We start from the raw sequence: 26,746 nt of genomic DNA, 5'->3' as shown, positions 1-26,746 counted from the left end.
AATACAAAGAAAAGTAAAGAAACCTAAAAACCGGAAACAATATATTTGTAGACGTTGTTTTCAGTAGTTGGCTACTCTGATAAATTATGTATGTACAAAAAGTCAATTATACTCATTTACAAATGTTAAAACATATTGTAATAGATGACTGTGTGTTATTATTTACAAGATTTATCTAACAGTGTGTTCTCGTCAATAAACGTACAATAATCTGTAGTTATGAAATGAAAGATTTAAGAGAATGTAAAGCCATCTCTTTTATTTCCCATTTCCAGCCCTGCTTTATCCAAGTTTGTATAAGCAAAAATATTTAAATTGCATGTCCATGAAAACCTTAATAAGTTATGAGTATTGCCAAATTGAACCAAACTCTAACATAAACATTTTAATGTGTTTAAATGACATTGATAACAAAAACTTAATGTTGCTGATGAGGTTCTTAAAAAACATTGGTAGAAGCAGGGGAACTGTAATGAGAAGCGTTAGATTAGGGTTGGGGTGGCCTTGAGGCCCAAAGTACAAATTAGCCATGTGGCCCAGAAAACTCATGGCACCCCTGGGTAGAAGAGGCTCTAAAAGCTTAACCTCAGATGGATGTCCCAGTTCCCCTCATCATCATTAATCCCTCAACCTCTGAGATGAAATCTCAACACACCTCTTGACATGAGCAGAAAGAATCACCATATGATTTAAATTCTCAGTAGGGGGCAGTATAACCAAATGATGATGTTTTAGGTCTTGAACATCTTGTGCAGGTCAGTTATTTTATTGAACTGCATTTTTATCTGCATAGGAAAATAAATTTACATTTTGGCAGACACTTTTATCCAAAGCGATCAGTGCATTAATAAGAAATAAATTAACTGTCAAAAATATTTAGCCTTATGCACTTGCTCAACTAATAGAATTGAGATTATTTAAATCGCCATTTAACACATTACACATTTTTATTTTATGTGTCATTGAATTCTGTTATATGACCCTATAAAGGATACATATGAGACCTGATACATCGAGTCACATCCTCTGTGCACAAAACATAAACTCCATTTCCCAGCATTCCCTATGTCCTCCACCCCCAGTCCAGCCGGTGTATTTGGATACAAAGTCAGCCCTTGGAGCTGACAGCTTGGTCCATGGAATAGCTCGCATTTTGCAGGGAGAAAAGATACGGGGGCAATAAACGATGGAGGACCGGCTGACCAACTACACCATCTGAGGGGACGAATACATTTTATCGGCGGAATTAGGTTATGTGTACAACGAATGGGAGGAATATTCCAGCGTTCTGATACGCCCATGCGACGAGGTGTGTGGATGTTGTGATGTACAGAGATCGGTCAAGGCAACAAGAAGAAACATATGAATACAGAAAACCGGTGGTTATTTTTAGAGGACGCCTGGAAATACGCATGGATACAATGTCACTAATGTCTGGATTACACGATTTTTTTGCAGTTGGTGCAGAATATAAGAGAAACTAGGTGGCTATTTATTATTATTATTATAAAGATGGTGGAGGCACTTTCTGCTGGCTTAAATTTACACAACAGAAACACATTATGGAGAAGACTTTCGTCGCTTAATCACCATCACATCGTCTAGGATAAAGTCACCTTTATGCATGCCATCCGCACCTCTGTCTTTTCTCATGAAAGCAACATATATCGCTATTTATATAATACTAAACAGCCAATACCAAGCCGAAGTTTCTCTTTTGTATTTATTGATCTATTTATACAAACAACATCTTCAAGAATTAGCGCCTCTATCTGACAATAACGGGTCTGCTGACAAAAATGACTATCATGGAAAATGAAGAGGAAATTATCGAATGACCTGCACATGCGATTCACAGAAACCAGACGAAGTCCAGTGGTCAGCGGCTTTGACTTCGACGTGGATTAAAATGCAAAACAACGTAGACCTGTAATAGCGATATTTAAATGTATCCTGAGATGAATTCATTTGATTAAAAATAGATGCTAATAACGTTACGCCAAATGCTAGAAGTGTACGAAATATTCTGCTTAGACGACATAAGCAAATGGCACTGCCATCACTTTTGTGATGTTAAAATGGAAGCGGGCTTTGGAAGACGTAAACTGGCTTAAATCTTTAACGATTTACAAGATGCGTACGTGACGTAGAGAATTGTGATGACAAATATAAACGATATGGCGATATTTAGAAGTGTTTTGATGTCGCAAGCAGGTGCATTTCTGTTAGCCAATAACATTTGAGCTGGAGGAAAGATGCCTGGAGATGCCTTCTGCCAGCGCATACATGTCTTTGTATGCTGTTAATTTTAATTCAACATATATTGCAAAATAAGAACACGTGTGCATACATTCATAAATCCAAAAACCTGATTATGTGTCAATGGATTATTTAAGACAACATTCTCTTTATAAGCATAACGTGTACTTAATTATAATATAGTATGGGGCAAATTATGAGACGATCCATCTAGTCCTATCATAATTCTGTAGAAATATTCATTTTGTTGCAAAAGAAAAATCAGCAAGTCTTTTGGAAGGAGACTTTTTAATGGAAAAGTATCATTTGGGTATCTGTTAAACGCTTTGGATCTGATGTGGAGCCCTCTCATTCACTGTTGGGATCTGTCATATTGGACTGAACATTTGTCTAAAGGTGCAAGGCTCTATACATGTTAAGACACGCACAAAGTGTCAATGAGAACAGTGCGGGGGCAGCTCATCAGAAGCATTTCTTATTGATTTCTTCCCTCATCAAAAAGGCCTGTATTCAATAGATGGGCTCTGTATGGATATTGTGTGTGAGTTGACAGAGGGCTTCTTCCAGCTATTGAGACCGCATCGCTGACCTGTGCACTCAGTGATGGAACCATACTCAAGAGGGAGTGGAGTAGGAGATGGAGGCGGTGGAAATGCCGCCCCTCTACCTTGCACCAGCAGTGGAGGCTCCTGTGGACCCCCACTTCCCCCAAATACACCCTGTCTGACACAGGAAGAGACCAGCAGTAGCTGGAACTCCTCTACTCTTTCATCTTCTGTGGGATCCCCAGATTCTCATCTACCCAACCATCCCGAAGGGAATAACCCTTTCTGGATGGCTGTGTTTGATTATGAGGCCACAGCGGATGAGGAGTTGACCCTACGACGGGGTGACCTACTGGAGGTCCTCTCCAAGGACTCCAAAGTGTCTGGAGATGAGGGCTGGTGGACCGGCAAGATCCAGGACAAGGTGGGCATATTTCCCAGTAATTACGTGACCCGACGGGACGCCAGCTACCCCACGCTCCCTCCCGAAGGCCTGGTTGGTGGGGAGTCGCCACTAGACATTGACTTTTCAGAGCTGTGCTTGGAGGAGGTGATTGGCGTCGGTGGATTTGGAAAGGTGTACAAGGGTGTATGGAAAGATGAGGAAGTTGCTGTTAAAGCGGCCCGTCAGGATCCAGATGAGGACATCAGTGCCACTGCGGAGAATGTCAGGCAGGAGGCCAGACTCTTCTGGATGCTACGACACTGCAACATCATCGCTCTACGAGGTGTTTGCCTACAGGAGCCAAATCTTTGCCTGGTTATGGAGTATGCCCGTGGCGGGGGGCTTAATCGGGCGCTTGCTGGGAAAAAGGTGCCCCCTCGGGTTCTGGTGAATTGGGCAGTGCAGATTGCGAATGGAATGGACTATCTGCACAACCAGACCTTTGTGCCAATCATCCACAGAGACCTCAAATCCAGCAACAGTGAGTCACGTTTTTGTATTTGATAACCAACGAGGATTCATAGATCAAATTTAAACCACGTTAACACGATTTTAATCCATATTTGAAGCATTCTCATGCCATCCTAGGTAACTTTCTTTTTTCAGCCGGGCACAATTTGAGTAATTTTGAAAAATATCCAACCTCAGAACCTATGAGATTCGACACTGAGATACATGGAGCCGGCATGCTGGCATCATGCATGTAGTTTTCTAATCTAATGTAATGCATATTGGTAACATACACTCAAAATATGAATGATTTTACTTAAAAACATATCTTTCCCTCAAGAAACAAGGAGTCATGCGGATTACTTTTATGATTGATATACACGCTTTTTTGGAGCTTCAAAACAGGGGCACTGTTTAATGTCATTGCACAGCTAGGAAGTGGTAGGATATTTTCCAAAGATACTAGTCAGTTACAAAGAAAATGACATGAGTGTGTGTTAATTATTATTTCTAGTAAATTTCTTTAAAGGGATAGTTCACCCAAGAACGAAAATTCTGTCATCATTTACTCACCCCTCAGATTGTTCCAAACCATTTTTTTTATGAGATGTACAAACTTGAAATATGAATAGAAAAGACACAGTTCCAAAAACAGACGTAAGTATCAAACAAAACATGAGGTCTCCTCAAAACTGCAAAGGAAACAGCATGCAAATTTGGCACGGGTGGTCTGAACACAGTGACAGCAGGTCTCACATAGATGAAAGAAATAGGCTCGATGTTGTATGTGAACTTTATTTTCTGGTCTTTTTTTGCCCTCAGCCTCCTCTCATTGCGTTGCTTCCTCTGCTTAAGGAGAGCTGCTCTGCTCTGGAACATGCTGGTCTATTTTTGGTCCTTTGTGCTATTTGCTGCAAAGCGCAGTTAAGAGTTGTTGGTTTACTGGGCAGAAAGAAGACAGTCGCTGAATGGCTGTGTGAGTGTATGGATGCATATATGGGTGTGTGTTTAGATGGATGGGGAAAGCAGCACTGCACAGCACTGACTGTTCACCTTGTGCGCCAACAGAGCTAGACCGACACTGCAGCCCAAAAGCTAGAGAGAAGATTTAGCAAAGTCCTAATCCCTGTCCTTGTCGCCTCAGCGCTGCTGCCCCTCCTCGCAGAGATGGGATGCGTGTTAACAGTGCCCCTGTAGACACAGGAGGGGTGAATGCGTTAGCTGTCAGAGTTTAGAGTTTCACAGCTCCTCATTATCCAGAGGCTGTGAGCTCAGGTATCTCTTCAAACTGTTGACGTACTTGGAGATTGGCACAGCTGCCGTGGCAACAGAGGCGGATTCCAAGCCCTCCAGCTTCTTCCCAGCTCCCTGCTTTTGCACCCTAGATATCCCCTCCCCCTACAGTACAATTCTCTATCGCGATGCATCACATTGGATGAATGATAGAATATCTGCTTCAACAATCGCAATACTTTGTGAGTTGGTGTTTATCACATTTTTTATTTAGTGACGCATAATTTAAGGGTTCATTAAAGGGAACGTTCACACAGAAATAAAAGTATTCAATCATTTATATACCCTCATGTCATTCCAAAACAGACTTTCTTTCTTTTGCAGAACACAAAAGATGATGTTTTGAAGAACGGTGATAAGAAAACAACAATGGTCTCCATTGACTATCACTGTATGGATATAAAGCCACTGAGACATTTCTCAAAATATCTTCTTTTGTGTTCCACAGAATAAAAAGAGTCATATACAGGTTTTGAACAACATGAAGGTGAATAATGACAATTGTATTTTTGGGTGAAGTGTTGGTAATTGAGTTACAGCATACTAATTTGAATCTCAAATACTATTTCGGACAAATGGAATGTGAATGGGGATGCATGGCTTGTGTTTGAAAAAGGAGCTTTGCTAATAAATCCAAAGCCAGAAACAAAGACGTATAGTATGAAAGAATTGGCACGCTAAAATAACTGTAAAATCTGCCCCCCGGGGGGCTAATTTCAACATACTTGCCTGGCTGGTCAGTGCGTCTGTATAACTGGGATAATCTGATTACTGTGACCTGCTTTAAAGTGATGTCACTCTGTATTTGTGTGTTGATTGGCTGCAGTAATTGGTCAGTCCATATTGTTAACCGAGCTCACACCGGACTTAAATTACGCCTTATCAAAGAGCGGCCCACACGCCGGCAAAAACAAAAAAGAAATGGGGATCAACTGGAAGCGTGAGTCAGCCGAAAGTAACGCTAAACCCCTGATCACCTTCCCCTGACACACTCCTCAGGCAGGCATTTCCTGGAATACCTGACTGCTAATGGTTAACACGCACTGTCTCAAGCTATCAAATAGCCATGGCACACGTTCAGTACTTGTTTTTTACTTGTTGTTAAAGATAATATCTGTAGACCTAGATTCAGTATCAGGTGTGCAAGTTAAAGACACACTGATGTTCAAGGTAGGCCTATCAGACTGGGTTAGAAGTGGTCATTTCTAATAGTGTCTAAATTAAATAATGTTGAGGTTTTGAATTCAGACTTAATATTGCATCTGACAGAACAGATGATAGAATGCAGACCTGTATTTTTGGTGCTGAACATTAATTGTAAAACAAAAAGTGTCTTTTGGGGAAAAAAATTACGTAAATATGTCACTGTAATATATATATATATATATATATATATATATATATTAAGGCTATATAGGGTTGTTTTGGATGTCTTGACCCGTTTTCAAATATTAACGGCATCCATATCTGTGTACTATGTACAAACTGGCTACAGTTCAGTCTTTGGCCTTGTGATGCCATGCCATCTTAGCATGCCATTAGCTTTTAAACTAAGAGTTTTGAAACAACATTTTACCAGCAAATGTAGAAAACAAGAATGAGGGACAGAGAGAAGCAGAAAGGCTGGAAATACAGCACAGCACAATGACCCCTTTATCGCACGCCCAAGACAGAGATGGCTCGACAATGACAGGAGTCGCTCGCCTGGCAGGGGGAGGGGAGAATGGATATGAGAAAATGAGGGCCTATACCTTTCACAAGAGTTCGTACAAATACATGGGAGAGGAATGAGGAATGTGTGTGGATACATGTATGTGTGTGGCTGAAAAGCCCTTGGGTCTGAACTCACGCAGGGGGAGGAAGGGGGTCAATGAGGGGTTATAAGTACCGGGGTCACCAGGGTACATGGACAGAATCACAGAACTGAAGCAAGAGCACTCATTTGTCATTTGTATTGCAGGCTTCAGTTTAAATGACTAATTGCTGTGGTTATATTTTATGTCTTTGTAATTGTCCTGTAGCTTAACTGGTTGAACATGACTCTGAGAACACCAAGGTCATGGGTTCGATTTCCAGGGGTACACAGATTATATGTACTGTAAGTCACATTTGATTTAAGTGAAAACATGCCCACGTAGGACATTGTGGTAAGATACTCCACATACTTATCCACATACTTATACAGTAGATCTACTTAAATGTATTGTAAATAGGTATAGTCACATTGGTTGTACCACCTTGTCGCTCAGAGTCTTTATTCGAAAGATTTGCTCTCGGGGCTACAAAAGAGGCCTGACAGTTTCACAGCACAGCTCACTTGCCTATACGACAACACTACGCATTCATCCATTGCACAACTGTCACTCAGAATTTAAGGTGTGCCATTAATAAGTAATAGGATGCATTCCTTTCCCACCAATTAGAATGAGTCAGATGCACTAGGCTAGATTGTGTCTTCTCAAACATGCAGGATCGTAAAAAAAATTATTTATTTTTTAATGTTTGCTTTTTTGGTTAGTGCACATGACTCATTTATTTGTGGATATATCTATTAAACACTAGGGATGTATTGGATGTAACCATGACCTGTGCGTTGCTAGTGCAGTTGTTTACCAGCTGGAAGAGCTACCGGTACTCTTTATTTTCAGTAATCCTTCTACAGATGTGTTCCGTCATTACTTGTGTTGACGTGAATACTATCTCCAAGCATTACCTGAGAGAAGGGATTTTCTATTAAAGTTTTTCTCAGCTGTGCCTCCCTGCACCTGTTTAAACAGCAGCAAAGTCTTTAAAATGACTTGTTAACAATTAATTTATATTATAGACATTGATACTCATTAAACTATCTTCACCAATACTGCTCATCGATCAGATTTGAAACATCATCCAGTTGATGGGAACTCTGGCATCTGCCGCAGAGGTGTGTTTTGAGGCCATGAGTTTTTAATAATCTTTTGTTAATATACACCTAGCCGTGTGTGAGTGAGACTGCGAAAAAACCGAGGTCAGTCTCCCTTAGTTTAAAGGGAAAGTTCAACCAAAATGAAATTTCTGGCATCATTTAGTCACCCTTAAGTTGTTTCAAATTTGTATAAATGTATTTGTTCTGTTCAACACCGAGACTGGGACATCATTCACTACCATAGTAGAAGAAAAAGATTGTATATTTTTTGTTCTGTTGAACACAATATTAGAATTTAGGAAAGCAAACAGTTCTGGGGACCTTTGGCTAACATTTCAACTTTTCCTACTATGGTAGTGAATGATGTCCCAGAACTGAAAATTGATAACATTCTTCCAAATATCTTTCTCTGTGTTCATCAGAAATTGATAAGGTTTGGAATAACTTGAGGGTGGGTAAATGACAGAATTTTCCTTTTTGGGTGAACTATCCCTTTAAACTGTGACACAGATCAAATGCTTGCCAGGTAGCAAATGTGCACACACACACACACACACACACACACCAGTATCTAACACAGAAATCAATTAACAGACAATAAACAGTATGGCTGGCGGTCTCACTTAATGAACTGAAACCCACAAGTGATTGAGTATCTATACAACACTCTATTGGTTAATACATTAGTAGTATCTATAAAACTCTCTTTTGGTTTAATACATACAGTAAGTGGATACATTTGACCAGGTATAAGAATTTCTCATGTTAAAGAGTAACTTAGATGGAGTCCAATGTTTGGTCCTGATCTCACATGACTGTGAGAAAGGAGGGCAAAAGCTGAAAGCAAAGAGGACACAATGTGTACACACAAAGTGGTTATCCACACCCAGACTGAGCATACACTATAATGCACTGCGCACACACACACACATTAACTATGTACTGCAGCAATAATCAAAGTAAGACCTGCCCACACTGCTAATACATACATGCAAAAAACATGATGAACACGAACAGTACCACACATCCATTTCCACCGAGCACGCTCAAATATGGAGCATTGTTTTGACATACTGTGTGGTAGCTGCTAGGAACACACACTGAATGTATAGTATTCCCATCTGTATACCCTCGCAATGCAACGTTACAATGCATGCAAATGTCATAACACAGACAGCCACTATACAGTAGAACTGTACACAGAACGCACTGACATGGCTAAGTATCATAGATCTTGAAGTGAGAGAAGCATTGTTAGAACACTGAAAGGATCGCAGAGGAGCAAGGCCTCTCTTGAAGGGATGTCATACTGGAACAGGTTGTGTTAGCGTGTCCTGTAAACTAATTATTAGACAGCAGCCATGTTTTTATTAACCGGTCTCTTAAGGTCAGCAGATTCAGAATGTTCGATGAATTTAGGTCAGTTGTGTGGGGAATATTGTCCATAGTAAGAATATCAATACTGGAAAGTATTATTAATTACACAGAATTTTAAATGGTTTAAAATTGCGTTAGTCAAGGCAATTGTCTGGTGACTGTTTACAATTTAAGTATCAGCTGAGTTAGATAATGCAATTTGGCCTTTTTATTATTATGAATGGAGAATTGATGAATAAATGGATTGTGAAATTAAGTGAACCAGAATCGAACACCGTGTTCGAGCACCACAGTTTTGCAAATATCTAACCAATAAAAACTATTAAAAAGAAATTGTCATCATTTATTCACCCTCATGTCATTCAAAACCTGAATGACTCTTTTTTGTGGAAAACAAAAGAAGATAATTGTGAAATGTCTCATGGCTGTATGGTTTTGTGTCCATAAAATGAAAGTCAACGGGGGCGGATGTTGTTTGGTTTCCAAGATTCATCAAAATATCTTCCTTTGTGTTGTGCAGAAGAATGAAGAGCATACGGGTTTGGAATGACACGAGGTTGACTATATGATTAGACGATTTTCATTTTTGGGTGAACTTCCCAATTATCTTTTGATAGCTAATACAACAGCACCTTTTGGAGGCATTTGTAAATTAAGCTATTTGCATGTACTGACTGACTTTATATTAATATAAATTCATTTTTAGATTACTTGTTTTTGTCACCTGTACTACAATAATAATAATGATGTACAATATATAATAATGAATGTGGTCTATATTCCCCAAAACATTCCGAAAGCAAGCGTATGAAACACGCAGATAAGAAGAGCAGCTCTGTCAGGCAGGTATTTTGGTGACAGTCAGGTGCTGCTTGTGTCATGAAGTGTCTCTTTGCATGTGCCTCAGGTGACATTTACCTCAAAGAGGCCTGATAGCAGCACAGCTGACACAGGCTAAACCGGCCCTCTGCGGGTACATTTAACCCTGTGGGACAGGGAAACAGTGCGGTGTGTGGTGGTGTCCTGTTAATAAAATTCATTGAACGCTACAACATCTGATGAAAAAAATCTCTTAACATTTCTTGAAGTAAACTATTTTTGTGTTAAGATATTAAAATGTATTTTAAATTGCTCTCTGAATTATGTCATAAAGAAAGCCAATGCTGTACTCATAAAGTGAAAATGAAACACCAGTGTTTGGAAAGCGCGAGGAGAGAGAAGGAAGTAATAACTCTAGAGTTCAGCAGCAGTTTTCACGTCCCTGCTCCCTATTCAGGCAAATTTTCATGCAGTTCCTGCTTGGTGGTTTGCATTCCAAATGTCCCGAAAAAGACTCAATGTATGTCCAGAAGTCAAGGCCATCGCCGCGGCACTGGTTGTAATTACACTCTTATCTATTGACATTTCAGGCAGTCTAATATTGACATTTAAACAGAGTAAGGGCAGAAATTTGACTCTAATCGTGAATGCGTAACCTCAAGGACTTCTTAAAAGCACACGCAACAAAAGCAGCAGCATCTAATGTCAAAATTACTGTAAGTCACCTTGCAGAATATTGTATGGGTATATAGCCATAATAATAGCATTCCTGGAGGGCGACATTGTGCCATGCTGATTAAAGTGAAAATCATTCTTTGGTTTTGCATCTTGAGCCAAGTAAAGGTATCGGTGACATGAGGTCTTCGGATGTAAAGTCACAGCACACGCTATGAGATTGAGGCTTGCGGTTTCGTGTTGGAAAACTACTCAGCTCATCTAGACAAGATGTGCCGATTACAAAATCTTTATACCAGAGGTTCTGATTCTAAAATTTGGTCTCACGCAAATATGCACATAGCAAACTTTAGTCTTGACTAGAGTGTCAACAGTAGTCACAGAATGGGAAATATAACCAAGATACATGAATGTCACAATTGTTGGGGAGACAAAAGCACAATTTCATTGGCTATTGCACACCTGACAACTGGTCAGTCAGATTTTGAACCGTTTAGATGCAGATTTGTTGCAGATTTATAGGTCCGTGTATGAATTTTGTGGCATCCAGCAGTGAGGTTTTGGAATTGCAATCAACGGCTCACTCCACCCCTCCCTTTCTATGCACTATGGAGGCTGACACAAAACAAACATGTCATCAAGTTTTCGCTACTTTGCCGAAAGAGATAACTTATTTACGTAGAGCAGTGTGTCCAGTTAGGGCTACTGTAGAAACAACATGGCGGATTCCATGCAAGGGGACCCGCAGTGTATGTAGATAGAAAAAGCTCATTCTTAGGTCGTAAAACATAACTCTTTATTATGTAGGGTCTTTATACACCTCTGAAGCCATAGTTATGTAAAAATGCATTTCTGTCAATAGATCTTTAAAAAAAAAGATATAAAAGAGGGACAAGCTTCAGACCACATACAATACACTTGAGCTATTGTGATGATTGAAGCTTTATAGAAAGCACAAAACCGTGATTGTCACATTAGACACTTGAGTTAGAACTGTTAGACAAATATAGCTTCTCGTTTGTCTTGTTTTCTTCACTATATTTTCCACCTCTTTTATTTTCTTCCTTTTACCGTCTATTTTTGATGCCAATGTCTAAAATATCTGCGTCACTCCCTGTGTACTTCTCCCGCTTACAAAGCACACAAAGCCAGGAGCACATGAATACAAATTCATACTTATGCAAACAAACACACACACAGATGATATGCCCCATTTCCTCTTTTCCTTTTCCTTTCTACTCCTGTTTCTCTTTCACCCATTCCCACCATCCCTCTCTTCTGCTCTCTCCTCTGCAGAATGGATGCATGGGCAGGCGACAGCTGGAATATGATTCAGACAGGAATGGAGGAAAATAGGCAGGGAGGGGGAGAGAGAGGGGGTGATAGCGATTGTCTGCAGGGCATGATGAAGAGGAAATGTAGTCTCCCGGAGACTGCTGAGGATAGGGAGGAGAAGCGGGCCAAACTCACTGATTGGTCCAAAAAAGCCCCGCCCAGCTTAGTCATGCTTCTACTGATTGGTCAACAGCCATGCTTGCCACCAGCACTCTTAGTCAATAACCTTTTCAGTGAAATGCTGCTTTGATGTCTAAGCAAGTTACTGAGCTAAATATTGTCTAGATAAGGACCCTATCAGTCCACAAATACCATCAAATATGAATTTTTGCTACACACTAATGCAGCAAGATACATGTCATTGATGGCAATTAAGGAGTATTGTGTTTAAAATATGGTCATTTCATTATTTCTTGTTAAATGCATATGATATAATATTTTTTAAAACTATGTTAGAGATTGTGTCATGAGTCCAAGAATGCAGTGTATACGAAAGGGACGAAACCTTTTTTCAACACATCCATTTAGGTTTGTGCAACCAGACTTAAACAATGTTTTCAGGGAAATATTTTCAAAGCTAAGTTAAAAAGGGGACCCTCTCAAGTAGCTGCACAAAAATTGGAACATCACAGAAATACAAGGTGAAGGATTATAACTGCAACATCAACACGAGGGAATGTAAAAATCTGCTGCTCAGCAGTGTCTATAATGTAGCTGGTCCAAAACAGAAGGTGGAACAGGGGGTGGGAGGTGGGGTTGAACAAGAGACTTGACAGTTCCAGTTTGTCACTGCCTTCAGGGGACAGTGCCAATTTATCCTGATGAACCCTATTGAGTGTACTACAAATGGTACTGAAAGGACACCCAAAAGTTAACATTCTGTCATTATTTAGTAGTTAACAATAAACCTCACCTGTTTGTTTATCATTTTCTGTAATTAATTTGGCTGTCAAGTAATACTGATAATAAACAAAAACACAGTTTTGAAAATTTAATTCTTCATATTTTATTATTAAAACAACACTGGGTTGAAAATCAGTTTTACACCGTGTCTACATTGGAGGCAAAAGGTCGGATGCGCCGCATCCGGTGTGGAAAAGATATGACATTATAATGGTTTCTAATGCGTGTCTTTGGTGTTTTGTCATGTCGCGCCGCGCCGGTCACCATCCGGTGTAGACACGGTGTTAAAATGCATAAGAGAATGCTAACTGTACGTAATCTTTCCTCCAAGTGGGAAACTTGAAACTAAATCTTTACTAGTGGTGAAGCGTTTGACTGTTTCTATCGTGTGTCTTAGTATTACAACATATTACACAGCAAGAACGGACCATTTTATCTGTAAAATGAATCGAAATTGAATGAAGAATCTCAGCGTTGATACCTTACAAATGGCGGCGATACCCATAATGCACTTCGATTCTTGCGAGTGTGACGTCACCTGACAAAGACCGATACAGCATTTCAATTGTTTTAAAGTATTTAATATAGTAACAATGACTCCACAGCACCCACAGAGGCCAGATTCTAACAGTATTAACAGTTTTTTGTTAGGAACTAAATTGCATGATGATAAAATGCCACTTTATTCATTAGTTTAATTAAAAAGTGTTTTATATTACTCTCCTTCAAATGTGTATTATGTAGTATTTTGTAGTTTGTCTGCTGTGCATTGTGTCTAACAGCGCCCTTCAGCCACAACTAAATTTACAACCTATGGAACCTTATGACTTAATTATAAATCAGTGACTAACATTTTTAATCGAACATTTTTTATCACCCTCTCTTGACTTGTAACAGCAGGGTGAAGACATTGTGATGGCTGGATAATGTGCTGTTTACAAGTGACCAATGGTTTAATCTTCGGTCAGATCACTAAGGGTCAAGGGTCAAATGGCTCACTTGTAATGACAACAGTTAAACATGATTTGACAGATGTGTTTGCCCTGACATTGTACCGCACTTTATCATTATCAGCCCTAAGTAGCTGCAGATGGAGACCTAAACACAGGAAATGCTAGGGAAGTTGTAATTGATGTAGATGGGGATATGTCATCATTATCTGATACATATGTATCGTACATATTGAGACATATCCGTTTAATACACAGGGGCAAATATTATAAAATTATGAATGGAAGTTATGGTTGATGTCCTGCGCTTACAGGTTTGAGTGTGTTTGACAGACTTGTGAAACCTGTGCGACTGTCCTCTCAGATATCATCCCAACACATAGGCAATCTGTCACACACACCCTGGTTGATGTCATCCTTATGAGGACTTTGCATCGCCTCGGTTGTTTTTACAGTGATCTAATGAGATTGTCTAAAGCCCCTTAAGTTTAAACATTTTATTTCAAAAACCTTTACAACTTTATCCACTTAATATCGCTGAAAAGGAAAGACACACACAGCTACACACATGCATAAATGAGCAGTAGGGGACTTTAGTAAAGACCCAAAACAACAGTTCATTGGAACAAGCATGCATGTTTACAGTATATACATATTTACCGTCAATGACACACCCTCTCTTGTTCAGCATGCAGCATTTTCAGAGAATCTGCTTATTCATTCTCATGAACTTGTTCTGTTTTTACACTTTCTCACAATTCTATATATTCTTCCTATGTCGTTCACACATATAATCATCCTCTCACATGCCTCCGGTGGCAGCTGTTCCTCAGGGTGACATGGCCATTAACACAGCACTGTAACAATGGCTTATTAACATTTTGGAGCAAACATCTCCTATTCTCCAAATCCCACCACACAGCCCAGCCAGAAACACAAACACAAGGCTCAGCACAACCGACTTGACTTATTCTTCGCACACATTCTTAACCAGTAACATTGTCTTAATAGCTAACCTATACCTAAAAATAAGGATACATGTACCTGAAAAGCAATATTTCAAGCAAGATCAGGGATTTATTCATGAATTTCTTTTAGATTGATAGTCTCTCATCATATCTTAGTTTTTTAATAGCATGAATTCGTCAATGTTGAGAGCTGGAGAAATGTTGAGGAGCCGACTCGCAGTGCAAACACACGTGATAATACACAGAGTAGTTTTGTAAGCAGTGGACCGAGGGAAAGAGAGAAAGGATCCACCTGTTCAACCTGAGCTTGTGATCTGCTAGTTAAACAGAAACCCTGCTCCCTTCCTCTCTCTCTCTCTCTCTCTCTCTCTCTGTAACTCTCTGTCTCTCTCTCTCCCTTTTGCATATATGTGGTGATAAAGCAATAGCAGACTGCGCTCCACCCTTCTCCACCCCACTCAAACCAGTCCAGCTGACTATAGACACTCCAAACATTTCCATAGCTACCCACACAGGGAAACACAGCAGGAAACACAGGGAGGAACAACAAAACAGGGCACCACAAACAACCATCACTCTCATACACACACATGTAAGGGTGACAAGGCCTAGTTGTCACAAAGCTGTAAGGATAACCGGGGCTGGTTGTCACGAGATTGTTGTCAGATGTTTTATGTTATTTCATAGTGTCCCTCAAAGTTAAAAGATTAAAACTCTTTATTTTTTAAGAGCTGTTGAAAAAAAAACCACATATACTAGCATACATTTAGATAAGGATCAACAACTTGTACATTATGAAGATTTAAAAGTTGAATTGATTTCTCAGGATGTGCATCAGTTCTCAGGTGCAAGTCAATATTTCTTTAACTGTGGACTGAGCAGAATGTCTATGGTTGAACTCCTTCAAATCATTATATCTAGCGAACCCATGTATTGTGACAATAAGGCTTGATCTTCATCTAACAGGTTAAAGGTGTATTGTTGATTGTGTCATTGTGAAAATGCATTCTGGTAGTTCAACACAAGGCTGAATTCAAGGATAACAATGACAGGATCGCTCTCTGCGCTAATGCCACTTCTGTGAAATATTGACTTTGTACTCAACATGCGCTCAACATCAGGGCGTGATGGAGGGCCAATTGTGATATAGGCGTGTAAAGCGTGCAACTTTGAGGACACTTGGTGTGTATACAGTAAACGATTACGCTCTACTTAGGGTGCATCTTACCTCTACCTGTTAAGAGCTGAGAGCGTGTGTGTGTTCAGGACTGTAGCTCATGGCCGGGAGATCTTATTTCTCTCCGGGGCTCTGGGATGCCTGGACACATGCTGCTGAATGATAAATATTTGATAGAGTATAGAGCTTCAGCTCCCTCCAAAAATGAAGAAGCATCCTGCTAAATCTACAGAGTTTAAATTAAAGTCACTTACATGATTAAATTCATGATTCTTCAGTGCACATTATTGCACTAGAAAAATGTTTGTTTGTCTGTTTGTTTTCATAATATGTCATTTTTCATTTAAGGGATAGTACACCCAAAAATGTATATTTTGTCATCATGTATTCGCCCTCGTGTCATTCAAAACCTATATGTGAGAAGATATTTTGAGAAATGTCTCGGTTGCTTTGTGTCCATTACAATGGAAGTCAATGGGGCCAGTGTTAATTGGGCGGATTTGTGGGTGAACTGTCACTTTAAAAGTGTAGTCATATCTGTATCTGTAGATGTTTGCACTCTTGAGCAAATCTTGAGCAAAGCTGCTTTGAGCCAAGTCATGTTATGTTGAGCCAAGTCATGTTATGAACATCTAATCTGCTTTGATCTCCTAATGAGTACCACTGAGACTCCTTATTGGATGTTACGTGCAAAACTGAACACTGTTATGCAAATCCACAATACCTTTTTCATAAATATCTAATTTTGCACTATTCCTCGTTGGTTTGAATTTAAATCTGTGCAAGCTCATCCACTCATCTTCATTGCTTTGCATCTACCATCTACTTTGGCATTTAATCTCTGTTTCTCATCATATTCCTCCCTCAGTTCTGATCCTGGAGCCCATAGAGAGAGACGATCTGACCGGGAAGACGCTGAAGATCACCGACTTTGGGCTTGCACGAGAATGGCATCGCACCACAAAGATGAGCGCTGCCGGCACGTACGCCTGGATGGCCCCAGAGGTCATCAAACTGTCCCTATTCTCCAAAAGTAGTGATCTGTGGAGGTGAGCTTCTGTGTAGGGATGCTCCGATCCACCTTTTTTGCTTCCGATACCGATTCCGATACCTGAGATTCAGTATCGGCCGATACCGAGTACCGATCCGATACTAAGGTAAAAATTTTAAATTGCACAATTACTTAATAAACTATGTGCATTGCTGTGCAAGACATCAGGCTCGACTTAACATAAATTTCCTGACCCTGTAAAACAAAATAACAAACTAATGATTCACAAATTTAGTAAATAGTTTATTAAACCAGCACCGGTGCAAAACAAATGAAAAATAAAACAAAAGTGTTCACTATCTTTGGACAAAAGACATTCAAAATTAAAGTGCAAATTAAGCAGCTGAATATAACAACAGCTTCACTAGCTTGATAAACGGGTATAAATAAATGGAAACAAAATCTCTTAATAATTTTTAAGAAAGTGCAAAAATAATAAAAAAATCAATTCGCAAAAAAAAGCTGCTGAAATTGAGCAAAAAAGTAATAGCTTTACTGCTTTAGATATTCAAAATAACATGAATCAGATCTTTTTAATGCTTTAGTGACTAAAGCAAAGTCCACTTAACTAAACTAAAGTTTAGTGAAAATAAAATTTAACATCCAACACAGAAACAGATGAATAAAACACTAGCTTCCCTAGCTGAGTAAAACTGCACATGTTTGTTGCATTTAACGTGGCATTTTGTGGCACAAAATTCTCATCCAACCAGTGTGTGGTTAAACTTAAAAGCGACACGGTGGACACGTCGCAGCTCCAGATATCTGTTGTAAAACTCACCGCATTGACATCTTTAATTTTTTCTGATATGTGTTTGCAGACTTTTCGGTACAGTTCAAGGTAGAGTTAAATATTTACGCTTCGGCGTGTCGTACTGCGGCTCCAGGTGGTTTATAAGGAGTCTGAAGCCATTATTCGCAACGACGGACAGCGGTTGCCCATCCATAACAATGAAAGCGGTGGAACTTATTGGCGTAGCTGTTGTAAAATAACTCCAAATGACAGATATTTTGGCTCGCTCCATGCTGTTTGCTGCTATATGTTCACTTGTTCACGTGCACTACGTACAGAGCACGTTGCTAGCGTATGATGTCGCACGTTGCTAGCGTATGATGTCGCACGTTGCTAGCGTATGATGTCACACGTTGCTAGCGTATGATGTCGCACGTTGCGCAATGCGCAGCCGCCCACGAGAGAGTTTAAGCGCCGGTGTCTCCATGAACTTTTACATCGTCTAGCACAAATTTTATGTCAGATCGGGTATCGGTGACAAATTGCACCGATACCCGATCTAGAATTTTATTACGTATCGACGCCGATACCCGATACGAATATCGGATCGGAGCATCCCTACTTCTGTGTTTAAATAAATGGTTTTCTCCTGGAAAGTGACACACTATAAAAAATATTAGCATTATTTATAAATAATATATATGTATATTTTAGAGAAATAAATTATTTATTTATTATTATTTTTTGCACAGTTTTGTCTTTGTGGAATTATTTATCTCTGATAAATCCACCGCTAAACACACATACAAACAAAACAACCCGATGAAACAAAACAAACAAGCTGACTTTGTGTTCCAGTTTTGGAGTGTTGCTCTGGGAGCTACTGACTGGTGAGGTCCCATATCGTGAAATCGATGCTTTGGCTGTGGCCTACGGTGTTGCCATGAACAAGCTGACCCTCCCCATCCCGTCCACCTGCCCTGAGCCCTTCGTACAACTGCTTGAAGGTACAAATAAAGTTTAGGCTCAATCACATGACATTAGCAAGTTTCACTTTAGCATTCTTCTGCTTACCAATCACTTTATCTTCACGAACCCTTTACATCTATGTCTTCTATTTTCTCTGCAGAGTGTTGGTGTCCTAACCCACATGGTCGTCCCTCTTTTGGAAGTATCCTGAAGAGACTGCAGGCCATTGAACAGTCGTCCATGTTCCAGATGCCCCTGGAGTCTTTTCATTCCCTGCAGGAGGACTGGAGACTGGAGATCCAGCAGATGTTCGATGAGCTACGAGCGAAGGAGAAGGTAAGGACTGGATGTCTTAAACAGCCAAAGTCATGCTTGTTTACATATTGAGGATTTAAGAGAAACAATTCAAACACAGGTGATGCAAAATGATTAGTAAAGATTTAAGTTCAGTGTCTTAAGGTAACTAAATCATGTCACACTTTATATACAAACTCATAATTTGGGTTTCCATTGATGTTAGAAGTACAATATTGTTAAAGTTCCAGTGTGTCATATTTTGGAGGATCTATTGACAGAAATGCAGTATATTATACATAACAATAAATGTTTTCAAAGGGGTGTGTAAAAAAGACCTTACAAAAAAAATGTTTGTTTTACCTTAGAATGAGCTATTCCTATCTACATACACAGCGGGTCCTCTCACATGGAATTCACCATGTTGTTTCTACAGTAGCCCTTAACCAGGCAATGTGGATCTCAAGCCGCAGGTGGCTCTTCTGCCCCCCTGCTGCGGCTCCATGCAGTCTTAATAAGGCACTGTTTATGCCTGGTATAAGATGGGTTTTGGTCGATTGGTTCACAAGTGGACGAAAGAGGCACATACCCGTTTACACCCGCTGCTGTGATCCGTCTAATTTGTCTACTTCTGTCCTGATTTCTTCAAGAAATATCTGAAAAAGTATACACATTTACCCAGCCATACACCCTGGCTAGGTAAATGTATTAGCTTTTTCAGATATTTCATCCAAATAGACAAAATAAGTGCATGCAATGTACATATGAGCTCAACCGGAGATGACAGTAAAAACATGCAGAGAGCAGCAGTTTTATTTCAGTTTTGCGAATGTGAGACAGCGCCGAACACTGTATGCGTGTGTTAGAAATGGAATGGTGAGAAAGCATTCTGATGGGCACGTTTTTTGTCTTTAAACCAAACTTTAGGTCTTTAGCCGGAATAGTTTAAATCCTGTCTGGCTAGCAGAGAGTAGGTTGTCTCTTGTGGCTATTCATCAAACTCCTCAAATACAAAAGCCACAGAAAATGTTCACAGAAAAAGGTGTCTACAAAATGTCTAACTAAACCGCTACACTACTCTCCTATCGCAACACTTCCACTTTTGCCAGGGACAAAAATGTATAAATTGTTAACATATCATAAAAATCGCACTATGGGTAACTACTAACTTATATGCATAACATCCTGTGTTATAGTCATTTAAAGGTAACATATATTTTGCGGCTCCAAAAAAAATTATTTGGCTCTTTTAGTCGTAAAGGTTGCCGACCCCTGCCCTAAAACGGACAAAAATAATCTACAGAACGCATTTTTTTTAATAAATACGTTATTTCCTTCGGCAAAGATGCGAAAGAATGACGACATTTTAGTTCTTTGAGAGTCGGCATGGTGCTTCGTAGAGCCGTTGGTTGTAATTCACGCAAACCGGGGGTCAGGCTGCAGATGCAAGCACTGTAACTGATTATCATTTTTTTTGTCATTTAGTTAGTAAATCAAGGATACTAGATAAAATATTATACACAATAACCTACTGCTTTAGTGGTGTTAATTATCTTGTTCATTAGGAGTTGCGCTCTTGGGAGGAAGCATTGGCACGGGCCGCTGAGGAGCAGAGGGAGCAGGAGGAGCATCTGAGGAGGCGCGAGCAGGAACTAGCCGAGCGGGAGATTGACATCGTGGAAAGAGAGCTCAACATCATCATCCATCAAATGTATCAAGAAAAGCCACATGTCAAAAAGCGCAAGGGCCACTTCAAAAAGAGCCGGCTGCTCAAACTGGGCCGGGACAGCAACTGCATCAGTCTGCCCTCTGGTGGGTGGAGTGTGAATTTGGGAGAGCTTTTTTTATTGAGTTTCTTTTCTTTAATTTAAAGAGTGTAGTATGCTTTTACCACGCAATGTCAATCTAAAATATTTACAGTTGTATTTCAAAGTGCTTATTACAGGAAAATTTCGATTCAGAAGTGTAAAAAAAGTTCGTTTTTACTAAACTAGATGTTAAACCTTCGAGTACTAATGCACAACAAATCTTATTTGTGTTATTAAATGTTATGAATGTTTTGCAAATATAATAAACTGACAAAAATGTTTTTAGCATGAGATAATAATAAATATATTTTCCTGATATCATGAAGGTTTCGAGCATAAGATCACAGTTCAAGCTTCTCCTAGCGTGGACAAGAGGAAGGGTCAGGGGAGTGAAAACACTACTCCTCCAGCCAGCCCGGGTGTCATTCCTCGTCTAAGAGCGATACGCTGTAAGTAACAAAGAGAGTCCAATGCATTGATCTGGGCTTATATAAGAGATTAAGAGTAGAGTAGAGTAGAGTAGATTGCTAAAAAGCTTATTAGATATTAATGCATGCTTGCATTGCCTTGTGCCAAGAATCAATGCCTGGACACTTAAAAGAGTGTATTGTTTCTGTTAAGTGCCTTGAGACCCTACTTTAGGCTCATGTGTTTCTGTTTAATCATCTCTGCTCTATATTGTTCTGTAACTGTATGATATATATTATCATTTAAATAATAAAAAACTTTTTCTGAAATATTTATTCACTGACGTTTAGTGACACCGAGTGATGGAAGGAAGACGTGGGGCCGTACTGCAGTGTGTAAGAAAGAAGACCTGGCAGGAACCAAGAAGAAGGGCCGAACATGGGGACCAAGCTCCACACATCAGCGTGAGAGACCAGGTGGAGAAGACAGGTAAACCTTACAATGTGAAAAAAAACTTTGGTTTAAATGATATTAAAATAACTTCATTTCTTTCTCCAAGAAGATTTTTTAAATCATTTAAATTATTTGTAAAGCCAGGGGTCGTATAGTACATTATTTTATCTATTTCTAAGCTCAATTTAAGTTAATTATCACTGGAATAGCATTCATTTTCATGCATTTTTACTTAATGTTTATTTTCATGCTAAATAGGCATTGAAATTTGGATTTAAATATGTTCTGTCTAAAATTTGAAAATGGAGAGGTACTGAAGGTACAGTAACATGTTATTGCTTGAACTCATATTTATTAACATTGAGGAGGATGTTCTGAAGTCAAATGTATATTTACAGTACTAGTCTTGTCAAGGATAATTCTTCTTGATATGACGTCTTTAAGCTTCTATTAGGTTCATTTCTATTAGCTGACATTAACGAATGAAAAGGTCCTTTTACAGCGAAATGTTCAATTTGTGAGCTGTTGTACATTTTTGCCACTTTTTTGCTCATCTGGTTACAGACTTAAATCTCTTGGGGAGGGGAAGGTGTGGTCCACCAGTGCTCCAAATCTAGGGAAGTCCCCAAAACATGCTCCCATGACAGCGGGATTCTCAAGCTTAAATGAAATGGGTGAGCTAGATTAAAGTTCTCATGTCAGTACAACTAACTAACTTATCTTTAACCGAAATTATAATTCTAGATTTAATGTATTTGATTTATCCTTTATGTAGAGGAGCATAGTGAGTTTGAAGATACTTCCCCAGCTCGCCTGGCGCCTCAGTTGAACAGTAATGGAGCCATGGAGGAGATAGGCTCAGGGTCGGCAGGTGTAGGGCTGGGAATAGGCTTGCAAGATTCACTTCGACGATGTAGTCAAAGAAAGAAAAGTGACTTGCTGCTGTTGGGATGTGCTTCTATACTGGCTGCTGTTGGCCTTGGTTCTGACATCTTCCAACTGGGCCGACAACAGGTACACAATCTGAGAGAGTTCATTTTCTCTTCATTCTGAGGGTATAATACAGACTTTCATCATGACTTTCATTCTTCTGTGGAACACAAAAGCAGATATTTTGAGAAATATTTCAGTGGTTTTGTGTACATACAATGAAAGTCTATGGGGCCAATGTTGTGTGTTTACCAACGTTCTTCAAAATATTTTATTTTGTGTTCTGCAGAAGAAAATCGTACAGGTTTGCAATCACATGAAAGTGAGTAAATGATGACAGAATTTCCATTTATGGCTAAACTTTCCTTTAAAGTTCATTCATTTTAATCAGGAATCTGTCACCTGTACAGTTTTTCTCATTTAAATGCAGTAATGTAGTGATACCATATGATGATACCATCATTCCATGCAGATGAATCAAGATGAGCAAGACCTACGAGAGGAACAGAGGAAAAAGAAGGAGGGCCTGTTCCAGCGCACAGGCCGATTCAGACGCAGCACTTCTCCACCCAGCCGCACACTGTCGCTCTCCCTCTCCCAAAACCGCCATCACGACTCTACCCTGCCCACCACGGACCCGTCTCCCTCAGTCACGCTCCTTTCTCTTTCTTCCCTCTCCGACTGCAACTCCAGCAAATCCCTGTTGCCCTCCGACCCTGATGACTTCACTCCTACCCCAAGCAGCGCCCTCCCGGTGGTCTCTCCCACGCCATCATTAAACCCTCTGCTGGATCTGAAGGCGGAGAGCTTTAAACGAGAGCCTAACCAGTCTCTCACACCCACACACGTCTCTGCAACAATGGCACTGAATCGCGGGCATCGCAGGACGCCCTCTGACGGTGCCATCCGTCCACGAGCGCAGACGGTAGTGGGGCATCGCCGCACCCCCTCTGACGGGAGCATGCCCTTTCCTCCTACAACTGCACCTATTATCACACCACACACAGGTGAGAAAACATTTTCAGTATTGGGGGAACAAACGTTTAGGAAACAACAACTGAAAACGTTACCATACATTTTAGGAAAACTGATTTTTATCTTTTATTCACCTTTAAATCAAAGCAATCTTTTTTTTCTATCTTTTTATTTTTGGCTGAAATGTGACCCATCCTCATCCTTTTCCTAAAGCGTATGCTCTGACATCATTTTTAAAAGGTTGAATTGTCATAGATTTAAAGAGAGTTCAAACGTCTAGACAGTGGTTAAAATAAAAACATTTGCATGTTTCCCCCAGGTTCTCGTGAAACTCTTGACATTCCGCGCCTACCCGACCCATCTATCGTCCACCCCCCTGCCCATCGACGTAAACCCCCTCCTCCTCTCCCAGTGCCGGATCCGGAGAGCCACACCGGCACGCTCGAGCGTCCCAAAACTCTCGAGTTTGCCCCCCGACCTCGGCCGACCCCAGCTCGAGCACGTCCCGACCCCTGGAAGCTGTCATCTCTGTCACGGACCCTCAGTTCATCTCCAGGTAGCAGCTGCGACAGTCCGCTGGGCTCGGGCGACAGCGGAGTGAGCACCGGGGCCGGAATCGCCCATCAAAGCCTTCTCGACATGGACATGGAAGGCCAAAGTCAGGACAGCACAGTTGCCCTGTGTGGACAACACAAACAACACGCCCTGTGCGATCAACATTTCTTATAAAACCCCCGGACTGATGCACTCACAACCAGCATATTGTAGGGGTCTTAAGAATCAATCCCCACTGTTTGTCCGAAGATTCAACAAGACCACATTTTGTGGCAGGCAGCTCCCACAGAAAATCTGTCCTCTGCAGTGGCTAGAAAACGCCTTCTGAAACGGTTGGGATCCAGTTAGGAGATAAACGACCTTGATTTGTTTATCTCAGGCTGTCTGCAGTGACTCATTGTCTCCGAGCTTAATGGCCGAGTTTGGTTGGTTAAGTGCCAGCCTATGGTGATGTGCTTTATTGAGAAGTTTTATTACCCATGGAGCACAAGGGGGCAGTCATACTACACCCCTATTTCTCTGTACGTCTGTGACCTTCCTTGTTTGTTCATATCTCCGTTAACACTGGGCATGTCTCTGTTATCTGCTCCTTGTCACAGGCTCTGCGGGGAAACCCTGTTTTTGGCCTGAAAGAAAAATTACATTCTTCAGCATTATTCCCTCCAGTGTGTACATTGTAATGCTTTCTTTATGTATAATCAGGAGACTTGGGTATGCAATTAATTGCAATGGCATAGGATTCTCTTTGCAAGTTGCATTGTAATATATTAACGAAGTACAGAAATAGGTGTACAATACTTTTTTTTAATTATAAAACATCCTAAGGACTCTCTGCAAGACCTAATCAGAATGTGAGAGAGTCCAAAATCTAAAGGGATTTAAATGAAATTTCAGTCATCATTTACTCACTCTCATGTCACACAGATATGAATACATTTAGATTTTTCAATCTTAAAAGCCTCAATCCCTATATTGTAATTGCATGGAAGGGCAGTTCATGACCTAAGGGTGGGTAAATAAAGACAGAACCTACAGGTGAACCTTTTCTTTAAATGCGATGTGATTGGCTGTGCTCGGAGCAGAGGCTTTCTGTCTGTGTGTGAGGGTATTCATTGTGTGTTTGAGTGCATGTCAACCTGACGGACAACGGACGAGCAAACCTCTAATTTTTTCCTCTTCTAAAAAGTTCAAACCACATTCAACATCTCTTCGCAGCATCTCTTCTTCTCAACACCATAACAGCTCCTGTGAGGACCTTAATGAGAGAGGACAAAAAATCCATTAATGTAACAACTTGCAATAAAAAGCAGACGTGTACTACCTGTTTTTTATGATCGTGTACCAAACAGCCAGACAGACACTTCCTCCTCGTCCTTAGTAGTAGTAACAACTGTTGTTCTTCCTCAACCAATTCAGCAATTCATTTTAAATAGTAAGGAGAATACACAAGACTTTACCATGAATCACCTCAGAGAGCATTATGAAGGGACATGTGGACCGAGATGTAATGACATCATACTGGTGTTACTTTTGAGTAACAGAGAGATTCAGGATCTTTTGTTGGTGGACGGTACCATGCTGAGATACACACACTGGAGGGTTCTTAAATTCTTTGTGCTGAACTGTTAAAACATGGTAGTAGACAGTATTTCTTTGACTGTCCACGAGTATGACTGTATATGCGTGTGAGCGTGATTGTGTGTTTGTGTTGGTTATCAGGGTCATTCTCTGTGCAAGGGTTTGAACAAACCCACCCCTTATTTCCTGTGTGAGGAACACTAAGAGTATTTATTAAAATAATTGTTACAACTAAACAATTGTGATGTGTTTATGGAAATGTCTTTGAGGAAAACGTGGTTTATTATTTGTAGTTTTCTGAAATACAGAAAACCCTGTCACAATGTTGATTTAAAACAATGATTTGAAATCATCCATTGCTGACGACTTTACTGAAGAGTTGTAGTAATTTATTAGGCTGTACAAAGTTTGTTATAAATGAATTACCTTCAAGTTGGCCTCAAATCTACAGTATTAGCCTATGGTAGTTACCGGCCAAAAATCTATTTATGCAAATCTATTATTTGGGGTTATAATTTATGGGTATGTTTTTTCAGATTTTTCAGCGTAATCTTTGAAAGAGCAATAAACAACAGCAGTAAACTTAGAATGGTGCATTTTAATAACGGCCGCTAGATGTCGACATAGTCGCGCACCGTCCCAAGACATGACGCAATTCATTCCTATAGCGATTTTATTTGATGGAACATAAGGAGTGTTCACAAAACGAGCTCAACCTTAAAATTGTTGTAGGACATATAATGATTGTTATAAACCCTCGAAAAACTCATTAGTCAATTTAGAAAATAGAGCTGTGGACAAAGGCATGACAAGAAGAAGAGCAGCACCTCCAGTGAGCGCGCACACAAACGCGCGGTCACGTCTGTTTACAACAGCGAATGTTCCCTCACCGAG

The 26,746-nt window shown here is 40.1% G+C and overlaps 1 protein-coding gene across 1 annotated transcript; it reads left to right on the top strand.

The window, feature by feature from the left end:
* The first annotated feature begins 1,099 nt into the window (after window positions 1-1,099).
* Window positions 1,100-26,086, top strand: map3k10 (mitogen-activated protein kinase kinase kinase 10). Its single transcript, XM_079466534.1, has 11 exons — window positions 1,100-3,730; window positions 16,967-17,147; window positions 18,741-18,889; window positions 19,012-19,187; window positions 20,711-20,957; window positions 21,280-21,402; window positions 21,712-21,850; window positions 22,379-22,488; window positions 22,590-22,828; window positions 23,217-23,751; window positions 24,039-26,086. The coding sequence occupies exons 1-11, from the start codon at window positions 2,863-2,865 to the stop codon at window positions 24,446-24,448; spliced, it is 3,177 nt and encodes a 1,058-aa protein (XP_079322660.1). The 5' UTR covers window positions 1,100-2,862; the 3' UTR covers window positions 24,449-26,086.
* Window positions 26,087-26,746: the final 660 nt, after the last annotated feature.

The sequence above is a fragment of the Barbatula barbatula genome (assembly GCF_947034865.1).
Source record: "Barbatula barbatula genome assembly, chromosome: 10".
Taxonomy (NCBI): domain Eukaryota; kingdom Metazoa; phylum Chordata; class Actinopteri; order Cypriniformes; family Nemacheilidae; genus Barbatula; species Barbatula barbatula.
The sequence above is the reverse complement of the archived record's forward strand: the minus strand, read 5'-3'. Positions and strand labels throughout refer to the sequence as shown.